Consider the following 21,079-nt stretch of genomic DNA (forward strand, 5'->3'; position numbering starts at 1 on the left):
GAACACAGGTTGTACACCTTGCTGCTGTGACCCAGGTTGATTCTTCAAAAATTGAAACTTTGTTCCTGGAGTTAACTCAGAAGATTTCATATCTTGCAAGTATGGTCCAGAGTTGAACAAAGCAGATTTTGTACCTTGAGATCCTGACCCAGGATTCAATTCAGAGGGCTTCATGGTTTGCACCTGTGGCCCTGGATGAAACTTAAAATTTATACATTCAAGTTTTGACTCTGAATTCAAGTTGGAAGAATTCATATCTTGAAGTTGTGAATCAGAGTTGAACTCTCTTTGTGTTATACTTTGGAACTTTGTCCCTGGAGTCAATTCACATTTTATATCTTGTAAATGTTGCACAGTGTTGAACACAACAGATTCTATGCCTTCAAACTCTGGCCCTGGGTGAAATTCAGATTTAATACTTGGAATTTTTATTCCTGAAGTCAATTCAAAAGTGTTAATATCTTGCAAGTATGGCCCACCTTTGCATTCCATGGACTTTATAAATTCCAATTTTGGACCTGAATTCAATTCAGAAGAATCCACATAGTGTACCTGTGATCCAGGGTTAATTTCCACAGGTGAAAAACCTAGAAATTTTGACCCTGGAGTCAATTCAGATTTCAAATCCTGTGAATGTGGTCCAGAATTAACTATCATAGTTGTCTCAATTTTAATATCTGTCTCTGAATTCAACTCACAAGACTTTAAACTTTGAAGTTTTGAAATCGGAGTTAACTCAGAAGATTTCACACCTTGAAAATGTGATCCAGAGTGGCACCCAGCAGAATTTACACACTGAGATTTTGGTCCTGGATCAGATGAAGAATAATTCATGCCTTGAAAGTGTGGCCCAGGGTGGCACTCAGTAGAATTTTCACACTGAGGTTTGGACCCTGGAAGGGATGCAGAATTCATACCTTGAAAATGTGGCCCAGGGTGGCACCCAGTAGAATTTTCACACTGAGGTTTGGGCTCTGGAAGGGATGCAGAATTCACACCTTGAAAGTGTGGCCCAGGGTGGCACCCAGTAGAATTTTCACACTGAGGTTTGGACTCTGGAAGGGATGCAGAATTCACACCTTGAAAGTGTGGCCCAGGGTGGCACCCAGTAGAATTTTCACACTGAGGTTTGGGCTCTGGAAGGGATGCAGAATTCACACCTTGAAATTGTGGCCCAGGGTGGCACCCAGTAAAATTTTCAGACTGAGGTTTGGGCTCTGGAAGGGATGCAGAATTCACACCTTGAAATTGTGGCCCAGGGTGGCACCCAGCAGAATTTTCACACTGAGGTTTGGGCTCTGGAAGGGATGCAGAATTCACACCTTGAAAATGTGATCCAGGGTGGCACCCAGCAGAATTTTCAGACTGAGGTTTGGACCCTGGAAGGGATGCAGAATTCACTCCTTGAAAATGTGGTTCAAGGCAGAACATCTGGGATTTTATTCCATGAAACTCTGGCCCAGGCATAAACTCAGAAGATTTTGTACTTTCTAACTGTGGCCCAGTGTGGAATGCCATAAATTTTTTATACTGAGTCTGTGAACCTAGATTCAATTCAGAGGATTTCCCACCTTTCAATTTAAGCTTATGCTTAAATTTCTGAGATTGCTCATCTGGAAGCTTAGTAGAAGATTTTATCCCTTGCAAATGTGGCCCATGATTGAAAACCATAAAATTTACACTTTGAAACTGTGGCCATTGACTCAATTTATGAGATTTCTCATCTTGTTGCTGATTTCCAGTACTGAATTCAGAAGATACCATACTATGAATCTTTGATTCCAAGGCCAACTCAGAGTGTTTTACTACCTGTAATTCTGAGCCACGGTTGACCTCTGTTGGAAGATTTGTGGAATCAGATTTCACACTTTGGAACTTTGCCCCCGGGGTAAATTCCATAGATTTCATACATGGTGTCAACCTGGATAATTCCTTGTTTTGGAACTGTGGGAATGAGTTGAACCCCAAAGATTTCCTATCTTGTACCTTACTTAGACACAATTCAAGAGATTTCACATCTTGCCACAGTGGCTGAGGAATTAACCCCACAGAATTTTCTTTTTGAAGCTTTGACCCTGGGATCACTTCAGAAGATTTCACACCCTGTAAGTATGGTCCAGAACTGAACTCTCTACATTTTAAATCTTGAAACTTCGTCCCCAGAATCAGCTTAGAGTATTTCACATCTTGCAACTGGGGGCTTGAGTTGAATTTCACAGATTCCGCACCTTGAAGCTTTGTTTCTGGTATTAACTCAGATGTCACACCTTGTAACTTTGAACCATGGTCACACTCTACAGACTTCACATCTTGAAACTCCATCCCTTGAACCAACTCAGAAGATTTTTCACCTTGTATTTGTGGTCCAGAGTTGAAGTCCACTGATTTTACAACTTGAAATTCTGTTCCTGGTATCACCTCAGAAGATTTTATACTTTTAAAGTATTTTCTAGGACTGAACTCCACAGATTTTATACCTCCAAGTTTTATACCCATGATCAGCTCAGAAGATTTCATATCTTGTAACTGGGGGTCTGAGTCCAGTCCTACAGATTTCATACCTAGATACTTCCTCCCCAGGGTCAAATCAGATTTCTCACCTTGCAACTTTGGAGTAGGTTTGAATTCTACAGATTTCACATCTTGAAGCTTTCTCCCTGTGATCACTTCAGAAGATTTTACACCTTGTAAGTGTGATCTGGAACTGAAATCCATAGATTTTACATCTTGAAGCTTTATACCCGTGATCAATCTAGAAGATTTCACATCTTGTAACTGCGGACCCAATTTTAACTCCACCAATTTCACTTCTTCAGGCTTTGTCCTAACTATCGGCTCATTAGATCTTACACCTGGCAAACGTGGCCTAGGTTTGGAGTCTATAGATTTGACACCTTGAATCTTGGTCCTCATGGTCAAATCAGAAAATGGTATACCTTTCAACTGTGAACTGGGGCTTAACTCAGTACCTTTCATATATTGGGACTTTGTCTCAGGTGTCAACTTAGAACATTTTACACTTTGCTTCTGGGGCCCAGAGTTGAACTCCTCAGATTTTGTGCCTTGAGGCTTTGTCTGAGAAGCTAATTCAGATGACTTCATACTTTTCAAGTATATTACAGAGTTCAGCTCTGCAAGTTTATCATTTTGTAATTGTGGCCCTTGGCTTATTATTCCTGATTTCACCCCTGGAAGTTGTGGCTCTTGTGTATGCACTAGAGACTTCACAGCTTCAGATTCTGTTTCTAGGAATGATTCCAAGGGTTTCACTTCTTGCAACTGTCCTGGGGTCAATTCAGAAGATTTTAAATCTTGCAAATGAAATCCAGGTTTGTACATCATTGTTTTTATATCACAGAGTTTTGACCTTGAAGTTGGGTCACATGATTTTGTACTTCTCAACTGCAGCCCAGATTTAAAATCAATAGTTTTAAAGTCTTGAGGCTGATATTCCTGGAGTGATACCAAAGGTTGTATACCTCTGAGCTTTGACCTTTGCGTCAACTCAGATGTTTTCACATCTCTTAACTGTATTGAAGATTTTGACTGTAGAGCTGTGACACCCTGAGATTGTGACTCAAGATTTAGCACAGATTTCAGATTTTGGAATTCGGTTATTGGAATCCACTTAACAGACTTCTTACTTCCAAGCTGTGACCCTTGGTCTAACTCCATAGCTTTTATATCTTGAAGCTGTGGCGCTGAAGTTGAAATATTTTTCCCTTTTTGCAGCTCTGTTCCTGGGGACAACTCACGGGTTTTCATACACTGACCATGAGACCCAAGGTTAAATTCCATAGATTTTGCACCTTGCAGTTTTGGCCCTAGAGTCAATACCTTTGTACTTCTCAAGTCTGTGGAAGTTTTCAACCGTGCAGGTTTGACACATTGAGATTGTGATACAAGATTTAATCCTGTAGGTTTCACACCTTGGAACTCAGGTCCTGGTATCCACTGCACAGATCTCATACTTCTAAGCTGTGGCCTTTGGTGTAATTCCACAGATTTCACACCTTGAAGCTCTGGCTCTGAGGTTGATGCAAAAATTTTCCTTTTTTGTACCTCTGGTCCTGGAGACAGCGTAGAGGTTTTCATACACTGCAACTGTGGCTCATGATTTAATTCCACAGATTTTGCTCCTTGAAATTTTGGCCCTCTAGATAATTCAGATGGCATCACACCTCCCAACTGTACAGAAGTTTTTAATTCTGCAGGTTTGACACCTTGATATTGTGACCCAAAGTTTGATCCTACAGATTTCACACCTTGGTACTCTGGTTCTGGTATCCAATTAGTATATTTTATACTTTCAAGCTGCAGCTCTTTTTCTAACTCCACAGTTTTCACATCTTGAAGCAGTGACTCTAAAGTGGACTCCAAGGGTTTGACTTGGTACAACTGTGGTCCTGGGGTCAACTTGGGAGATTTTATACTTTGCAACTGTGGTTCACATTTGAGCTCTTTAGCTTTTACATCTTGAATAATTGGTTCTGGAGCCAATTCAAATGACTTCATATCTTTCAGTGGTAGTTTGGAGTTAAGGTCTAGAGATTTTGTACCTTTAAGTTTGGGCCCTTTTAAATTCAAAGACATTATACTTTCTAACTCAGATCCCCTCTTTGGTTGCTCTAAATTCATACACATCCTCTCCAGTGAGTTTACCTGGTCATCCTGCTCAGGACCAAGAGTTAAATCCACAGGTGCCATCCCTTGTAACTGTTGCTTTGTGGCTAAGTTCACAGATTTTACTTCTTGAACCCCTTCTCTTCTGGTTAGTGTTGGGGTCAACTTCACAGGTTTTTCATATTGCAAGTGTGAATCTGGAGTCTCCTCTATAGATTTTAAATTTTGCATCTTAAAACATGGGGTAGTCTCCACAAATTTGGAATCTTGCTTTTGTGGCTCTGAAGCCAGTTCCTCAAGTTTCATACCTTGCAGTTCAGGTTGTTGAGAAACCTCCATAGATTTAACACCTTGAAGCAATGGCTCAGGTACAAAAGCCACAGAATTCTCACCTTGCATCTTTGGCTCAAGTTTTGATTCCATAGCTTTCACATCTTGAATCTGTATACCTGGGACCAATTCCAGAGTTTTCAAATCTTGAATTTTTGAACCTGGAGTCAACTCCATAGATTTCACACTTTCGACCTGGCAATAAGGGATGAATTCCACAGAGTCGAAATCTTTTGACTGTGGTCCCAAGGTTATCTTTATGGATTTCACATGTTCCTTTTGGGAAATTGGGGTTATCTCCATAGATTTTATCCCTTCTAGAAATGGTTCTGGAGTTAAGACTACAGATTTCATATCTTCCAACTGTGGTCTTGAAGGTAGTGATACAGATTTTAAACCTTGAATCTTTGAAGCTGGGGTGAGCTCCCCAGGTTTCACACTTCCTGCCTTTGGCCCTGGAGTTGACACCATTGATTTGGCTTTTCCCAGCTCTGACTTTGGTGTTAACTGCATAGATTTCATATTTCCCAAATGTGGCCCTGGGGCTAGTTCTACAGATGTTTTGTCTTCCATGTGTGGTTCTGGGATTGGCTTCTCAGATTCTAAACCTTGAATCTTTGAGACTGGGGTGTGCTCCACAGGTTTTACATTTTCCATCTGTGGTCCTTGGACCAATTCAGATTTCATGTCTTGTGACTGTGGTCTTCTGGTCAACTCAGAATGATTTGCACTTGGTAACAGTATCCCAGGAGTCAACTCCATAAATTCTACATATGCTGTCTGCGGCTCTGGGACTAATTTATAAGAAATTTCACCTTCAAAGTGTGGCATTTGGTTCATTGTTACATATTTTACATCTTGAAACAGTGGTTCTGGTACTAACAACTCTGGTTTAACCCCTTTCTTCTCTGGCTGTGAGGTCAACTCCAAAAACTGCCTACATTGCAGCTGCTGTCCTGATTTTAACTGTGAAGACTTCACACTTTGAGTTCCTGGTGTTGTATCCAAAAATTTGACATCTTGTAGCCATGGCCCTATGTTAAGCCCCACCTGTTTAATGTCTTGAAGCCCTGAACAAACACTTGCTAATTTGGAATCAGGCAGGCCTAACTCTGAAGTCACTTCAATCCTTGATCCTGGGGTTTGCTTCCCAAATTTGACACCTTGAAGCTTTGGTCCTGAGGTCAATCCAGAAAACTTGATATCTTGTTGCCATAGCCCTAGATTTTCTTCCTCAGGTTTTTCACTTTGTAGTTCTGAAGTCAATATTGTAGATTTCTTTTTGTAGAACTGTGATCCTTCAGTATACAAAACAGATTTCATATCTTCATCCGGTGGCTGTTGGCTTAACTGCAAAGATGATTCTGGTACAAACCCTAGAAACTTTATATCTTGAAGCTCATCCCGTGGTATCAACTGTATATGTTTGAAACCCTGATGCTTTGACTCTGGGATAAAATCAGAAAATCTGACATCTTGCAAGCATGGTCCTGGGCTTAGTTCTACAGATTTCACACCTTGAGGTTGTGGTTCTGGAATCAATGGAACTGATTTGACACTTTGATGCTTTGTCTCTGGGATAAAATCTGACAATTTGATTTCTTGTACTGGGGAACTTGGGGTCATTTCATCAGATTTCACACCATAATGTGGTGCCCCTAAGAATAAATCTATAGGTTCTTCTTCTTGAAGAAGTGTATCTGGAGATAAGTTTGAAAATCTAACACTTTGCAATTGTGGCCCTGGAGTCAATCCAGAAGATTTGACACTTGGCTGCCATGGACCTTGATTTAAATATGCAGATTTCACACTGTGTTTCTGTGCCCCCTTAATCAATTCTTCCAATAATATACCTTGCAGCACTGGCTCTGGTTTTGGCTTCTCAGATTCGTCCACTTCTGTAGTTGACTTTTGAACTAAATTCACACATTTTGCATCTTTCCACTGTGACTCTGGATCAATTTGCCTAGACTTTACTCCCTGGAGTTGTGGCCCTGGGATCAAGTCTATAAGATATGGTTTTGAACCTGTAATTAATTTTTTAGATTCAACCACTAATGGGGATGCCTCAGGGTTTAACTTAAGAGATTTCAAATTTTGTGGTATTGACCCTGATTTCTCATAGTGAATCTCTTCTCCTAGAGTCAACCCCAGAGAATATGGTTCTGGGACAGCCCTCCAGGTCTTATCAACTTGAGAGAATGCCAACCCCATGGTGTCTGCATCTTCAGATTCTACCCTTAAGGGTATCTCTGAATGTGGTTGTAGATTTAAATGAATGAACTTCATACCTTGGGATTGTGGCTCTGGGGTCAACACCTTTGATTTCATACTTTGCATCTTTGATGCTGGTATCAAATCCAGAGATTCTTTTATTGTGTGTTGTGAGTCTGGAGTCTCCTTCATCACTTTTACAAGTTGAAACACAGTCTTAAGAGTGTCTTGAAATGATGTTGGACTCATCTCCATAGATTCTGAAGTTTGGCTTAATGGCACTGGGGTCATTCCTAAATATGGTTGTGTCAACCCAACAGATTTTCCTACTTGGTGACAAGTGTCAGAGATCAATTTTGCCTCTGTGTCTTGATGTCCTGGCTCTGGGATCATCCGTAAGGATTCTGAGGCTTGATGCCATGGGATCAATCCTTTAGGCTCCATGGCTTGATAATTTGGTTTGAGGTTCAACTCTACAGATTTTACTCCTTGAAGTTGTATACCTGGAATCAATTCCCCAAATTTCATACTTTGCACTTGTGACTCAGGAATTAATCTCCTATATTCTACCATTTGGGGAGTTTTCACATCTTCAGGCAATACTACTGGGGATATCTTCTCAGAGCTGATATTTTGTAATGATGGTTCTGGGGTCAGCTCCATAGATTTTATATTGACCAGTGGTGTCTTTAGGGTCAATTCCACAGATTTTATATCTTTAAACTCTGGTGGTAGGGCCAAATGAACATAATCTCTATCTTGAAACTGTGAACAGGGGCTCAAATCTATCGATCTCAGTGGTGTTGGGATTAACTCAGCAGATTTTACACTTTGCAGTTGTGGTCCTAGGGTGAGTTGGATAGATTCCACATCTTGAGGCAGAGACCCTGGGCCTGACTGCATAGATTTTTCACCTTGCTGCAACTGTGGTATGGATGTTAACTCCTCAGATTTTACATTCTGCCATTGAAGTTCTGGGGTCACATCTGTAGATTTAATAGTTGGTATCAGCTGTTCATATTTTGTCACTTGTGGAACTAAACTTGTGGTTGAGTCTACAGATTTCATACTTTGCAACTTTGGTCCCAGGATCAGGTTCTCAGGTTTTACATCTTGCAATCCTGGGGATAATTTTATAGACTCCACAATCTTAACTTGTGGCATTGGCTCCACCTCCATGTATTTCACACCTTGAAGCAGTGATGTAGTAGTCATTATGGCAGATTGTGTGACTTGATGCAGTGGCTTTTGGCTCATTCCTACAAGTTCTGTACCTTGACCTGGTTTTCCTGGGATTGCCCCCAAAGATTCCATTATTTGATGGTGTGACTTTGTCAGCTGTACAGATTTCTTCATTTTTAGCCATGTGTCAGAGGTCAACCCCATAGTTTCTGTTACTTTGTGGGTTTGCCTTGGGCTCATCTCTGAATATTCCAGGACTTGACACCATGGGGTCAACCTCAAAGGATCCATGACCTGATGAGGTGTTCTTGAAGTTAATGACACAGATTCTGTGCCTTGATGATGTGGTTGTGGAGTCATGCCCACTGAATCTTGCACTTGTTGGATCTGTAACCCAGAATTCAATTCCAAAGACTCCTTGATTTGAGATATTGGCTGTGGGGTCAAACCCTGAGATCCTATAACTTGTGACTGTGGTGCTGTAATCATTCCAATGGGCAACCTCAGTGCTATGGGAGTTACCTTTACAGAATGTACAGGTTGATAAGATGGTGTTAGAATCATTCCTGCTGATTTTGTGACATTAGGTGGTGGCTTCGGAGGTAAACTCACAGATTCTACAGCTCTTAGTGGGGTAAGAGTTGTAGGAATACTAAGGGAAGAAGTTAAACCAACTGGTTGAGTTGATGTTGGGGTCAAATTTGCAATTTCAGACTGTGAACCTGGGGTCAAATCCCCACATTCTGTAACATGTGGCTCTGCTGGTGGAATTATCCCCATGGCATCCATGGTTTGTAATAGCACCACTGGAGTTACTTTCATGTAATCCATTTCTTGATGTAATGGTGTTGAGACAGTTTCCAATGGTTTTGTGTACTGAGATATTGGTTCTGGAGTAATCTTCACTTGTTCCACAGCTTGACTTTGTGACCCCAAGGTCATGCTCACTGACTTCATTACTTCATTCTGTGGCCCTGGACAAATTTCCACAGTTTGCGCCACTGTATGTTGTGGCCTTGGACTTACCTCTTCTGGTTTTATGGCTTGCTGGTCCAACAATGTGTCCATCTTCACTAACTTCATGACTTGATATTCTGGCTTTGGAATCATTCCCACGGATTCTATGATATGTGAATGTGATTTGTTAACCATCCCCATGGAATCCATGACTTGAAGCAATGCTATAGGAGTTACCTTCACATTGTCTGTGACTTGATTCAGTCTTGATGTCATCCTCTTTGGTTCCACATCTTGTTGAGGACTTGAGGTTACCTCCACTGACTCAATTAATTGATTTGATGATTTGGGGGTTACACTTATTATTTCCATGGGCTTCACTGGTTTTACACCTTGATTTGGTGGGTGTGGGAATAAACCCATAGACTCTATCACATCTGAATGTGATTCTGGGATCATCCCCATTGAATTCATGACCTGAAGCAATGCCAATGGAGTTACCTTTATGTTATCTGTGATTTGATATGGTAATCTTGGAGTAAGCTCCACATCAGTCACTTGTGTCTTATGTTGCTGTATCCTTTTTTCTGGAAGACCTATGACTCTCTGTTCTATACTAAGCTCTAGCACATGCTTTGGGTCCTTCTTCAGTAAAGTGGTTTCTTCTTGAATAATGTTAACTCCTAAATTTCTGGGAGGTGGAGAGCCCATTGACCTAACTAAAGGCTTAGAGTCAAGAATTTGGGGGTCATCCCCAGGTTGTAACTGCTTACTTGAGATAAATGACTGTGAAATTTTTGTTTCTGTTCTATTTAATCCAGATTCCACTCCAATGTTCACATGGAGCTGAAATGTTGGAAGGTCTGGGGATTTATTATTGGTATTTTGCTCAGTGCTTTGATCAATAGGCATAGATAACTGGGTTTGGGGATTCACTGGCTCAGGGATTCCTGCTTGTATTAAATAATTCAGCATTGCCCATGATTCCCTCACAGGCAAGGGCACTATTTGTTCCCGCAAAGTACAGACCTTCCAAGACATATGCCCTTCTAGCTCCCCTCTAGCCAAAGGAGAAAGCTGGAGTGGAGCCCACCCTGGGAGTTGTGGTCTCCCACTTGAAACAGAATTTGGCTCCTGATCTGCTACCAAATGACTCTTGCTCCTTTTCTTTTCTTTTGTTTTCTGTTGTTGTTTGCAGTGACCTTGGGATTCAAAAATAGAGTTAATAAAAGAATTTTGAGGATGTAGAGGTGACAGAGCTGCCAAATTCTGAAAAAGTTCTGATTTCTCAGGCTCTGATATCCAAAAAGGAGGCAGGGATGTGTCCTGGTTCCTGAATACAGATGGTTGCTTTTGAGGAGAAACAGGTAAACCATTACTCTGGAATTGCCAAGTTCTTCCTTCAGAAAAGATAGGAAGGTAAGACAGGTTGGAGCTGGTGCTTGATGATCCAGAGGAGATACCATTGTCAGTAGAAAGTTCTGCCTTCGTACATTCACAACTGGGTAGAACAGCCTCTTGAGCCACAAGAATAGAGGAGGAGGAGGAGGAAGAAGTCACATCCGGGGGTTCAGGCAAACCCAGTTCCATAAGACTTGATCTAAGAAATAAAGAGACAAGTTTCCATTTATTTGCTTTAGAGTTAGGAGAAGAAAAAGAAAGAGCATGGTCATTCCAAATGCAAAATATCTTTGGTCTCCAACATCATTTACATGTACAAAGAATTCTTCCACCGGGACAAAGAAAAACAACTATTCCCATTCTACTCAGATATGTTCCTTAAATTAGTTTGAACCCAGAATTTTGCTTACTGCCAAAACTAACTCTCTCCTTTCCTTTTGCCTCCCTCTTTCACTCTCTTCCTTCCTCCCTCTTAAATCCTTTTTTTTTAAATTTTATTTATTTATTTTTTTATTATTGTACACAAATGGGATACATGTTGTTTCTCTGTACATGGCATAAAGGCATACCATTTGTGTAATCATAAATTTACATAGGGTAATGTTTGATTCATTCTGTTATTTTTTTCCCTTCCCCCCACCCCTCCCACCCCTTAAATCCTTTTAAATGCTTTACCACCTTCAGTCCCCCACCCAGAAACTATGTTCCCTGACCTTGCATTTTCCAGGTGTTGGAAGATATGTTGAAGACTCCTGCCCATTGACCAGAGTAGATATTCCTGGGTCCAGCTCACAGGGAGTTCTGAAATACTGGATGCAACAGAATATGTCAGTGTAATTGAGTGATATTAAAGTACCAGTAAGCAAACCAATAAGAAAAGAGATTTAACTTAGAAAGGAGACACTATCACAATGAGAGAAGTTAACATTTCAGGTATTTTATTCCTAAATTTTATAATTAAGATAATTTATCAGTAGAACAGGCTGAAGACAGATTTCACTCACTCACTCACCATGTTGGATTAGCTTCAATGCAATCCATCCTGATGTTTTCTTCCAACTGTGGAACTGGGAATATTAGTGAAGAATCTATTAGCATAGTGATATTGATATCATTCAGCACAACCCCCTCATTTTGCAATTACAGAAACAAAGGAGAAACAGGTAAACCATTATTCTGGAATTGCCAAGGTGAAGTCATGCCCAAGGTCATAAAGCTAATGAGTGGTAGAGATCAGGTTAAAAAAAAAAAAAAAAAAAATATATATATATATCCTTCATTATGTAGTAGATGCCAGCTATTGGGAAGAGGAGGAATAGCCATGGGAATAGGACATTGGAATGGTAAAAAAGAGGTCCTGATATATATCTTTTCCTTCAAAGAAATCTACCCAGCTTCTATGGTAGGGAAATAAAAGTATAACAGATCTACTTCATGCTTCAATACAGTCCTTGCTGCTCTGCACCTGTGACTTATTTATTAATTTATTTTTGTTACCAGGGCTTGAACCTACAGGTACTCAACCACTGAGCCACATCCCTAGCTCTTGATTTTTTATTTTGAGACAGGGTTTTTGCTAAATTGCTTAGGGCCTTGCTAAGAATTGCTTGAATTTGTGATCCTCCTGCTTCAGCCTCCAAAATTGCTGGAATTCCAGATGTACATTGGGCTGGGTCTGTAGCTCAGTGGTAGAGTGCTTGCCTCTCACAAATCAGGTACTAGGTTCAATCCTCAGCACCACATCAAAATAAATAAATAAATACAGTTGTGTGCCACCACACGTGGCAGTGGATTATTTTTAAAAAAACATCTTTCTTTTCTCTTCAACCCTTCCTAAACTCCCTCCCTAATTTCAGGGGAAACAGGATTACCTTTCTTCCCAATCCTAGACAGAGTTAACTGCCCTTGAGCACACACCCACCACAGAAACAAAGTAATTCAGATTTGGGATGGTGCCAGAAGATCTATGAAAATACTGTTTCCCAAATTCACAAGTGACTTACAACCCAGGATCGAGAACACCTGAAATATAACTTTTGCATCACCTCTTTAAAAACTCTCTGTTCCCCGTGATGGGTAGACTCACAGCCTTTGGAAGAAGAGTCCCTGAGTTTCTCCTTTACTAGCAAAGCAACAACACATCTTTTTCCTTTTTCTCAAAACTGGGTCCTCATTATTGGATTGGCATCCAGGACAAGGGCCAAACTTTCAGTAAAAAAAAATACTGAAATTTCCCTAACCAAACTCTTGGTAGTGAGTCTTGGTCCATTTTCTTATGTCCCCAAGTTTCTTTCCCATACTTTGGGCTTTGCATAAAAGTAGATGAAAAAAGAAAGCATGAGGAAAGACACCATGAAAGGAATTATGGAGTTGTTTATGTCTTATTGGAAGTAGAGATGCTAGAAAGAATAGGCACACTCCTTTCATTTACCTCCTCTTTTTCAACCTCCCTCTATCTGTTATTTAAGGTTAGGGTCTTAAAGCAGATCCACAGTTGATCTGTCTTTAGCCTTGAGGTGAAGAGTAAAAGATAGGACTTTTCTGACCTGTGGGTGTCTGGATCTTTTTCAATTTATGCTGCTTTGAAGTCTAGAGAAGCACAAAAGGAAAAAAATAAAATCAGGCTATGTTTTAGCTTGGAGATTTATTGACAGCACATCACACAAATAGCTGATATTGAAGTATCTTATGCATTAGATTTTGATACAGCTGGCTTCTATAACCACATCATAAATTACTACCTTATTTATTTAATTATGACTAGTAAGTACTTACTAAGCTCTAGGTATTATGTGGGGTGCTGAGCTAAAAGATAAATATGATCCCTACACTTCTGGAACTTACATTAGTGAAAAAAAACAGTCTTCTAAGCAGATAAGTTAAAATACCATGTGTAAGTGCTGTAACAGAAATATAAAAATTAGGGAATGCAGAGAACAGTGATTAATTTCTTGCAAAAAAGGACGAATTAGTTAATAAGATGCCATTTGTAGTGGAGTTTGAAGAATCAACAGAAAATTTTTAGGTGAAAAAGATCACTGCAGGCAAGTGGGAACATCACTGAAAAGATCAACATCACAGTTGTCAGGTGTACTTTTGCTAAGTTGTGAGAGAAGAAGCTGAAAAGGTAGGTAGAAGCAAGATTATGCCTAATGGTGGAAATTTAATTTTGTTCTATCGGTCAGAATTTTCCAAGAGTGGCTAGTAAATTCTAGGTTTTTTGCAAAAGTGCTACAGATCATTTTATATAGATAGTAATTTATAACATTTTTACCATTTCAAATAAGCACTTACTTCTCTTTAAATCTAGACATCAGTCTTTTTTTCTTGAGGGGGGGGCACTGGGGATGTGGCTCAGTGGTCAAGTGCTCCTGAGTTCAATCCCTGGTACTCCCCCCCCAAAAAAAATAGACATCCGTCCCTTGAAAGTATCAAAAGAGCCTACACAACATTTAGTTGTGACTTCATGAACATGCTTATGACTCAGTAACACAATTTACCAGTCAGCCAAATACCCCCTAGTTGCAATGGTAGTTATGAACTTTAGACAGTATTTAATTGATTTTATGTTTAGTCTTATATTATTTAATAACTTATGTCCATAATGAATCATTGATTAAAAATAAGCAAAAGGAAAACCAATTTTGGAATATAGAATAATATACTTACAAATCATATATATGAAATATATACACTAGAGTATACATATACACTTATATATAGGTTCTACCTATATATGTGAAATGTATACACCAATGTGTATGTATATGTAAACATATTTTTTAATTTTAAATATATATATATATATATATATATATATATATATATACACATATATATTATACATGCCATGTGTTACTGTGAATGGAATCCAGGGCCTTGCCTGTGCTAGGCAAGACCCTACCACTGAACAACATCCACTACACTTTTTGTATTGAGACATGGTCTTACTAAATTGCCCAAACTGGTTTGAATTTACAATCCTTCTGCCCCAGCCTCCTGAGTAGCTGGGATTAGCCACCACACATGCCTAACATCTATGTACATAATCAACTCAAATACATATCACAGATCTAAATAATTTGATAATCATGAAACACTGGAAACGCTGAATAAAATGCAACATCCTTTTAAATGCAGAATTTAGCTCTTGTGAAAAAAAAAGGAAAATCAGGATGAAAGTAACATTGAAAGAACTTTTTAAAATGCAGTCAAGAGGCTTGGTAGACCCCATCTCTAAATAAAACATAAAAAGGGGGCTGGGGATGTAGCTAAGTGGTTAAGCCCCTTTGGGTTCAATTCCCAGTGCTCAATAAAAAAAAAAAGAAAAAAAGAAAGAAAGAAAGAAAGAAAGAAAGAAAGAAAAGAAAAAAAAGAAAATTCACCAAGATTTCTGAATATCTGAATACCCAAACAACTTACAAATGTCAATATCATTTTCTCTACTTCAGCAAAAAAACTATAAAGATATCTCTTAAAATAATAAAAGATCTCCTTCATAATAGCAATAAAATGACAAACTTTGTGGGCACAGTGGTGCACCTGTAATCCCAGCTACTCAGGTGGATCACAAGTTTAAGGTCAGCCTGGACAATTAAGAGAGACTCTGTCACAAAATAAAAAAGGCTAGGGATGTAACTCAGTGATAAAATGTCTCTGGGTTCAATCCCCAGTGCCAAAGAGAGAGAGAGAGAGAAAGAGAAAGAGAAAGAGAAAGAGAAAGAGAAAGAGAGAAACTTGTTATCACTCCTAACCCCAAGGAAACTGCAAGGAAAATTGCCTTCACACTAAAAAGTTTAGGGGACTAGAGGTAAGTCCTTAGGAAGTTGTAACAATAGGCTGGTTTTTGTGTAATTTGCTGCTCAAGTTCACACCATCTAAATGGTTCCCGAAATCTTTTTTAAAAATATTTTTAGATATAGATGGACACAATACCTTTATTTTATTTTTTTATGTGGTGCTGAGGATCAACACAGTACCTCACACATGTGGGGCAAGTGCTCTACCACTGAGCTATAGTCCCAGCCCTCCCAAAACCTTTAAAGCCATGAATTTAGTGATCCTAGATTGATAATGCCATAGTCAAAAGCAAATGAAATACTCTCTGGGGAAGATATTCATCCCAGGCTTCCATAAAATCTTACAAATATTACGTTTCATTTTACTGTGAATCTAAAACCTGCTTTAAAATAGTCTTTTTAAAAAGTTAACAAGGAATCTTCAAAATTGAGAAAGCCTGAGATTCAAGCCTTAGATGCAAGAAGTTGTATCAAACAGCATAAAGAGAAAGAAAAGCAAAAAAAAAAAAAGATAAAGAAAAGCCAAACTTAAGTTCACTATAGAATGCTGAAAAGACAAAGAATCTTTATATATATATATTTTATACATATATATATATTTTTTTTTTAATATGGTGCTGAGAATCGAACCTGGTGCCTCACACATGCTAGGTAAGTGCTCTATCACTGAGCCACAACCCCAACCCCAAGACAAAGAATCTTTAAAACAGCCAAAGATAAAACATACATTATATTCAAAGGAGTAATAAGATGACTAGTTGACATATTGTTAGAAATATTGGGAACCCAGTCAATAAATGGGCAAAGGAACTGAACAGATACTTCACAGAAGAAATAGAAATACAATTCACAGAAGAAGAAACACAATTGATCAACAAATGTATGAAAAAAATGTTCAACATCTCTAGCAATTAGAGAAATGCAAATCAAAACTACACTGAGATTCCATCTCATTCCAGTCAGAATGGCAATTTTCAAGAATACAAGTAACAATAAATGTTGGGGAGAATGTGGGGGAAGAGGTACACTCATATATTGCTGGGTGGGACTGCAAATTGGTACAACCACTCTGGAAAGCAGTACGGAGATTCCTCAGAAAACTTGGAATGGTACCACCATTTGACCCAGTCACCCAACTCCTAGGTTTATACCCAAAGGACTGAAAATCAGCATATTACAGTGACACAACCACATCAATGTTTATAGCAGTTCAATTCACAATAGCTGAATTATGGAACCAACCTAGGGCCCTTCAACAGATGAATGGATAAAGAAACTATGGTATATATATACAATGAAATATTACTCAACCTTAAAGAAAAATTAAAGTATGGCATTTGTGGGTAAATGGATAGAACTAAAGAATATCATGCTAAGTGAAATAAGCCAATCCCAAAGAACAAAAGGCTGAATGTTTTCTCTGATATGTAGATGCTAATTCACAAATAAGGTGGGGGGGACTAGACAGAGGGGAGTGAAGGGAGAGGAGAAGGGAGGGGGGTAGGACTGATAGTAGAATAAATAGGATATTGCTATGCTATGTGCATATATGATTATATGACCTGTGTAACTACAACATGTACAACCAAATGAGAAGTTGTACTCCATTTATGTATATGTCAAAATGCATTCTGTCATGTATAACTAATTAGGACAAGTTTTAAAATATATATTAAAAAATAATTTCAAATAAATGGAATCATGTAGTGTGTACTAAAAAAAGAAAAGAAAAGAAATATTGGGAACCAGCTGGTTTTGGTTGCACAAGCCTGTAAATCCTAGATACTTGGAAGGCCAAGGCCAGCCTCAGCAACTTAGTGAGACCCTATCAAAAAATAAAAAATAAATAGGACTGGGGATGTAGCTCAGTGGTAGAACACCCATGGGCCCAATCCTTAGTACCGAGTGAGAAAAAAAAAAAAAAAAAAAATATATATATATATATGATGTCATTAAGAGGAGGGGCCTTTGTAGGTGATTACGTCACAAGGTGGGATTAGTGCCCTTATAAAATGGATTCCAGAGATATCCTCCACCCTTCCTGGAAGGAAGTAGGCAGCTGACAACTCAGAAGAGGGCCCTCACCACACATGCATCAAGCTCCTCAAGTATGAGAAATAAATTTCTGTTACTTGTAAGTCACTTAACATTTTGTTATAGGAACTTATGCAAAGACAGAAATTAGTTCCCAAGTGGGGGTGGTACTGAGGTAAAGAATACCTAAAAGTATGTCATAGGTAGAGGCAGGAAGAGTTCTGAAGTTCCTGCTAGAAAAAGTTCACTTTGTCATGAATGGACCGTCAAGGGTGATTCTGTTGAGAGTTCAGAAAGAAAAAGTAGGAGAGTTGTAGAGAAATCTTTCATCATCATCACATCTATATCATCATTGCAGCATGTTGATAGACATATGGACAGTAAAGACCATTCTGATGAGGTCTTAGATAGAAATAAACAGTTTACTGGACAGTGGTGAAAAGGTGGCAGATAACTTGGCTAAGTTGTGTCCATGTTCTTGTGTTTTATGGAAAATTTTTGTTTGTTTGAACGTAAAAAATCTTGGAATTTCATCAGTGGTTAGAGGTATCTGTTATTTTAATGAGATGAAAAAGAGGGATTGCTTCTGTTCCTACAAGGTAGAATGACCATGATTCTAAAATCTTATGAAGACATTACCAGAAAGGAAGGTTATAAGTCAATATTTTTCATGGACATAGATGCAGAGATCTCAAACAAAATGTTAACAAACAAAATAAAAAATATTATGAATGACATCAAGAACAAGTTTTATTTATTCTAGGGATTCACAGTTGTTTTTCCGGGGGAGGGTGTACTGAAGATTAAAACCCAGGGCACTCTACTGAGCTACATCCCCAGCCCTTTTTATTTTTTATTTTGAGACAGGGTTTAGCTAGGTTGCTTAGGGTTTCTCCAAGTTGATCAGGGTGCCTTAAATTTGTGATCCTCCTGCCTCAGCCTTCCAAGTTGCTCAGATTACAGGTGTGAGCCACTACCCAGCCCACAGTTGGTTTATTATTTTAAAATCTCTATGTAATTCAGCAAATTGATAGAATAAACAACAAAAACCATATGACCATCTCAATAGAGATAGGAAAAGCACTTAAACTTAAGCCTTTTATAAAGAGATAAAAACTTTAATTTTAATTTAATTTTTTTTTTAAATTCCAGGGACACTTGGCCACTGAGAAACATCCCCAGACCTATTTTGTATTTTATTGTAGAGACAGGGTTTCATTAAGTTGCTTAGTGCCTCGCCATTGCTAAGGTTGGCTTTGAACTTGAGATCCTCCTGCCTCAACCTGCTGAGCCACCACGCCCACCTTAATTTAATTTAATTTTGGTACTGGGGATTGAATCTAAGAATACTTAACCATTGAGCCATATCCCCAACCCTTTTTACTTATTGTTTTGAGAAAGGGTCTCACTAAGTTGCTTAGGGCCTTGCCAAGTTGCTGAGACTGGCTTTGAATGTACAATCCTCCTGCTTCAGTCTCCCAAGCCGCTGGGATTACAGGTGTGCAATCTAAAATTTTAAATTTTAAAAAGGAAAAAAAATTGACACCCACTCATACTAAAACTCTTAGCATAATAGAAAAAGGAACTTCACCTTAATTTGACAATGTTTGAAAAGACATATAACAAACATTATATATAAATGGTGAATTATTGAAAACTTTCCTTTATACACAAAAAGGAGATCTCCACTATACCAGTACTATTGAATACTGTACTGGAAATCATTCAATAAGTTAAGAGAAAGAAAAAGCGTTAAGGATTGGAAAGGAAAAATAAAATTGTTACTTACGTGTGGTATAATTTTATAGAATATTTTTTTAAACCCTACAGAAAATTAGAATTGGTAAGCAAATTTAGCAAGATCTCTAGGTAGAAGAAAAATTTATTGTACTAGTAACAGTGATCCACTTTATGCTTTGAATATCGCCCTTGCTGCTCTTCCACTGCAATTTATTTTTTAAATGGACATGTTTCTTTCTTTTCCTTTCTCCCTGCCCGTCCCTAATCTCTCCCCATTTCTAATTTCAGGGGAAACAGAATTACCTTTCTTCCCATCCTAGGCAGATTTATCTCTCTTTGGGTACACACCCACCATAGTAACAAAGTAATTCACACTTTGGGTATGATACCAGAAGATCTCAGAAATGACTATCTCCCAAATTAACAAGTGAATTACAACTCTAACAGAGAACATGTTGAATGCTGCCTTTGAATCACCTCTATAAAAGCCGCCTGTGTTCCTGCTGATGGGTAGAATCCCAGCCTTTGGGACAGGAGTTCCTGTATTTCTCCTTTGCTAGCAAAGCAATAACCCTTCTTTTTCTTTTTTCTCAAAACCATGTCCTCATTATTGGATTGGCATTGGGGACAAGGACTGAACTTTCAGCAACATAATTCCGAGTTTCAGCATCGTCTAGAAAATGACATTTAAAAATCCACACCAAGCCAGATCATCACCTATGAAATAACTACTCCTTTTCCCTACTGTCTTACTTTATTTTCTGTTACTTGAACAGAATAAGTATGACTGGTTAATTTATAACGAAAAGAGGTTTATTTTGGCCCACAGTTCTGGAAGCCCAAGAGCATGGTGTCAGCATCTTGTCAGCTTCCAGTGAGATCCTCATGCAGCTTCAACTCAAGGCAGAAAGCAGAAGAACAAGTGGGTGTGTATGGAAGAGAAACGGGGGGCAGCTGGGGTAGCTAATTCAATCCTGAGAGAGTGAGAACTCACTCCTGTGAGAATTAATCCAGTCTAGTGAGAAAGACATAAATTCCTCTTAAAGGCCCCACCTCCCAATGCTGCTACTTTGCCAACTAAATTTGCATTTGACATTTGACCACTAAACTATTGACTGCAAAAACTAGGGGACAACAATGTATTTCTCTGACACTTAGATGGAAAGAATAATAGAAAGATAGAGAATCTATAAATTAGAAGAAAGAAACCCACAATTCTTTCTCTTTTTTTGGTACCAGAGATTGAATCTAGGGGCCCTTAGCCACTGTACCACATCCCACCCTTTTTATTTTTTTTGAGACAGGATCTCGCTAAATTGCCCCGGGCCTTGCTAAGTTGCTGAGGCTGGCTTTGAACTTGTGATCCTCCTGCCTCAAGTCTTCCAAAACTGTTGGGATCACACATGTGCACCACAACATCAGGCACCAATCAATCTTAATGTGTGATCTTGAGTCACACAGTGTAATAATTTATGTCATTTATAAGACAATTGGAATTTTAATACCTAAGGGTATTTGATGGCATTACGGAATTTTTGTTAATTTTTAAGGTATAATAATGGTACTGCAATTAAGCATTTTGTTTTGAGACTGATACTCACTGTTACTCAGGTTGGCCCTAAACTCTTGGCCTTAAGAGATCATCCTGACTCAGCCTCCCAAGTAGTTGGAACTACAGGCAGGTACCACCCATTATCCGACTTATTAGGAGCTTTTTTTTTTTTTTCCTACCTGCAGTACTAGAGATTGAACCTAGGGCTCACACATGCTAGGCAAGTGCTCTACCACAGAGCTAAAGC

General features: G+C 38.8%; 1 protein-coding gene across 1 annotated transcript in view; it reads right to left on the reverse strand.

Annotated features, from left to right (window-relative positions):
- C13H2orf16 (chromosome 13 C2orf16 homolog) overlaps positions 1-21,079 on the reverse strand; it is a 34,982-nt gene that overhangs the window by 6,495 nt on the left and 7,408 nt on the right. The window contains 7 exon segments of the mRNA XM_047522382.1: positions 263-752; positions 918-1,153; positions 1,394-7,952; positions 9,072-10,906; positions 11,421-11,516; positions 11,720-11,774; positions 13,218-13,296. Coding sequence (XP_047378338.1) covers positions 263-752; positions 918-1,153; positions 1,394-7,952; positions 9,072-10,906; positions 11,421-11,516; positions 11,720-11,774; positions 13,218-13,296 — 9,350 coding nt within the window.

Source organism: Sciurus carolinensis, chromosome 13, assembly GCF_902686445.1.
Source record: "Sciurus carolinensis chromosome 13, mSciCar1.2, whole genome shotgun sequence".
Taxonomy (NCBI): Eukaryota; Metazoa; Chordata; class Mammalia; order Rodentia; family Sciuridae; genus Sciurus; species Sciurus carolinensis.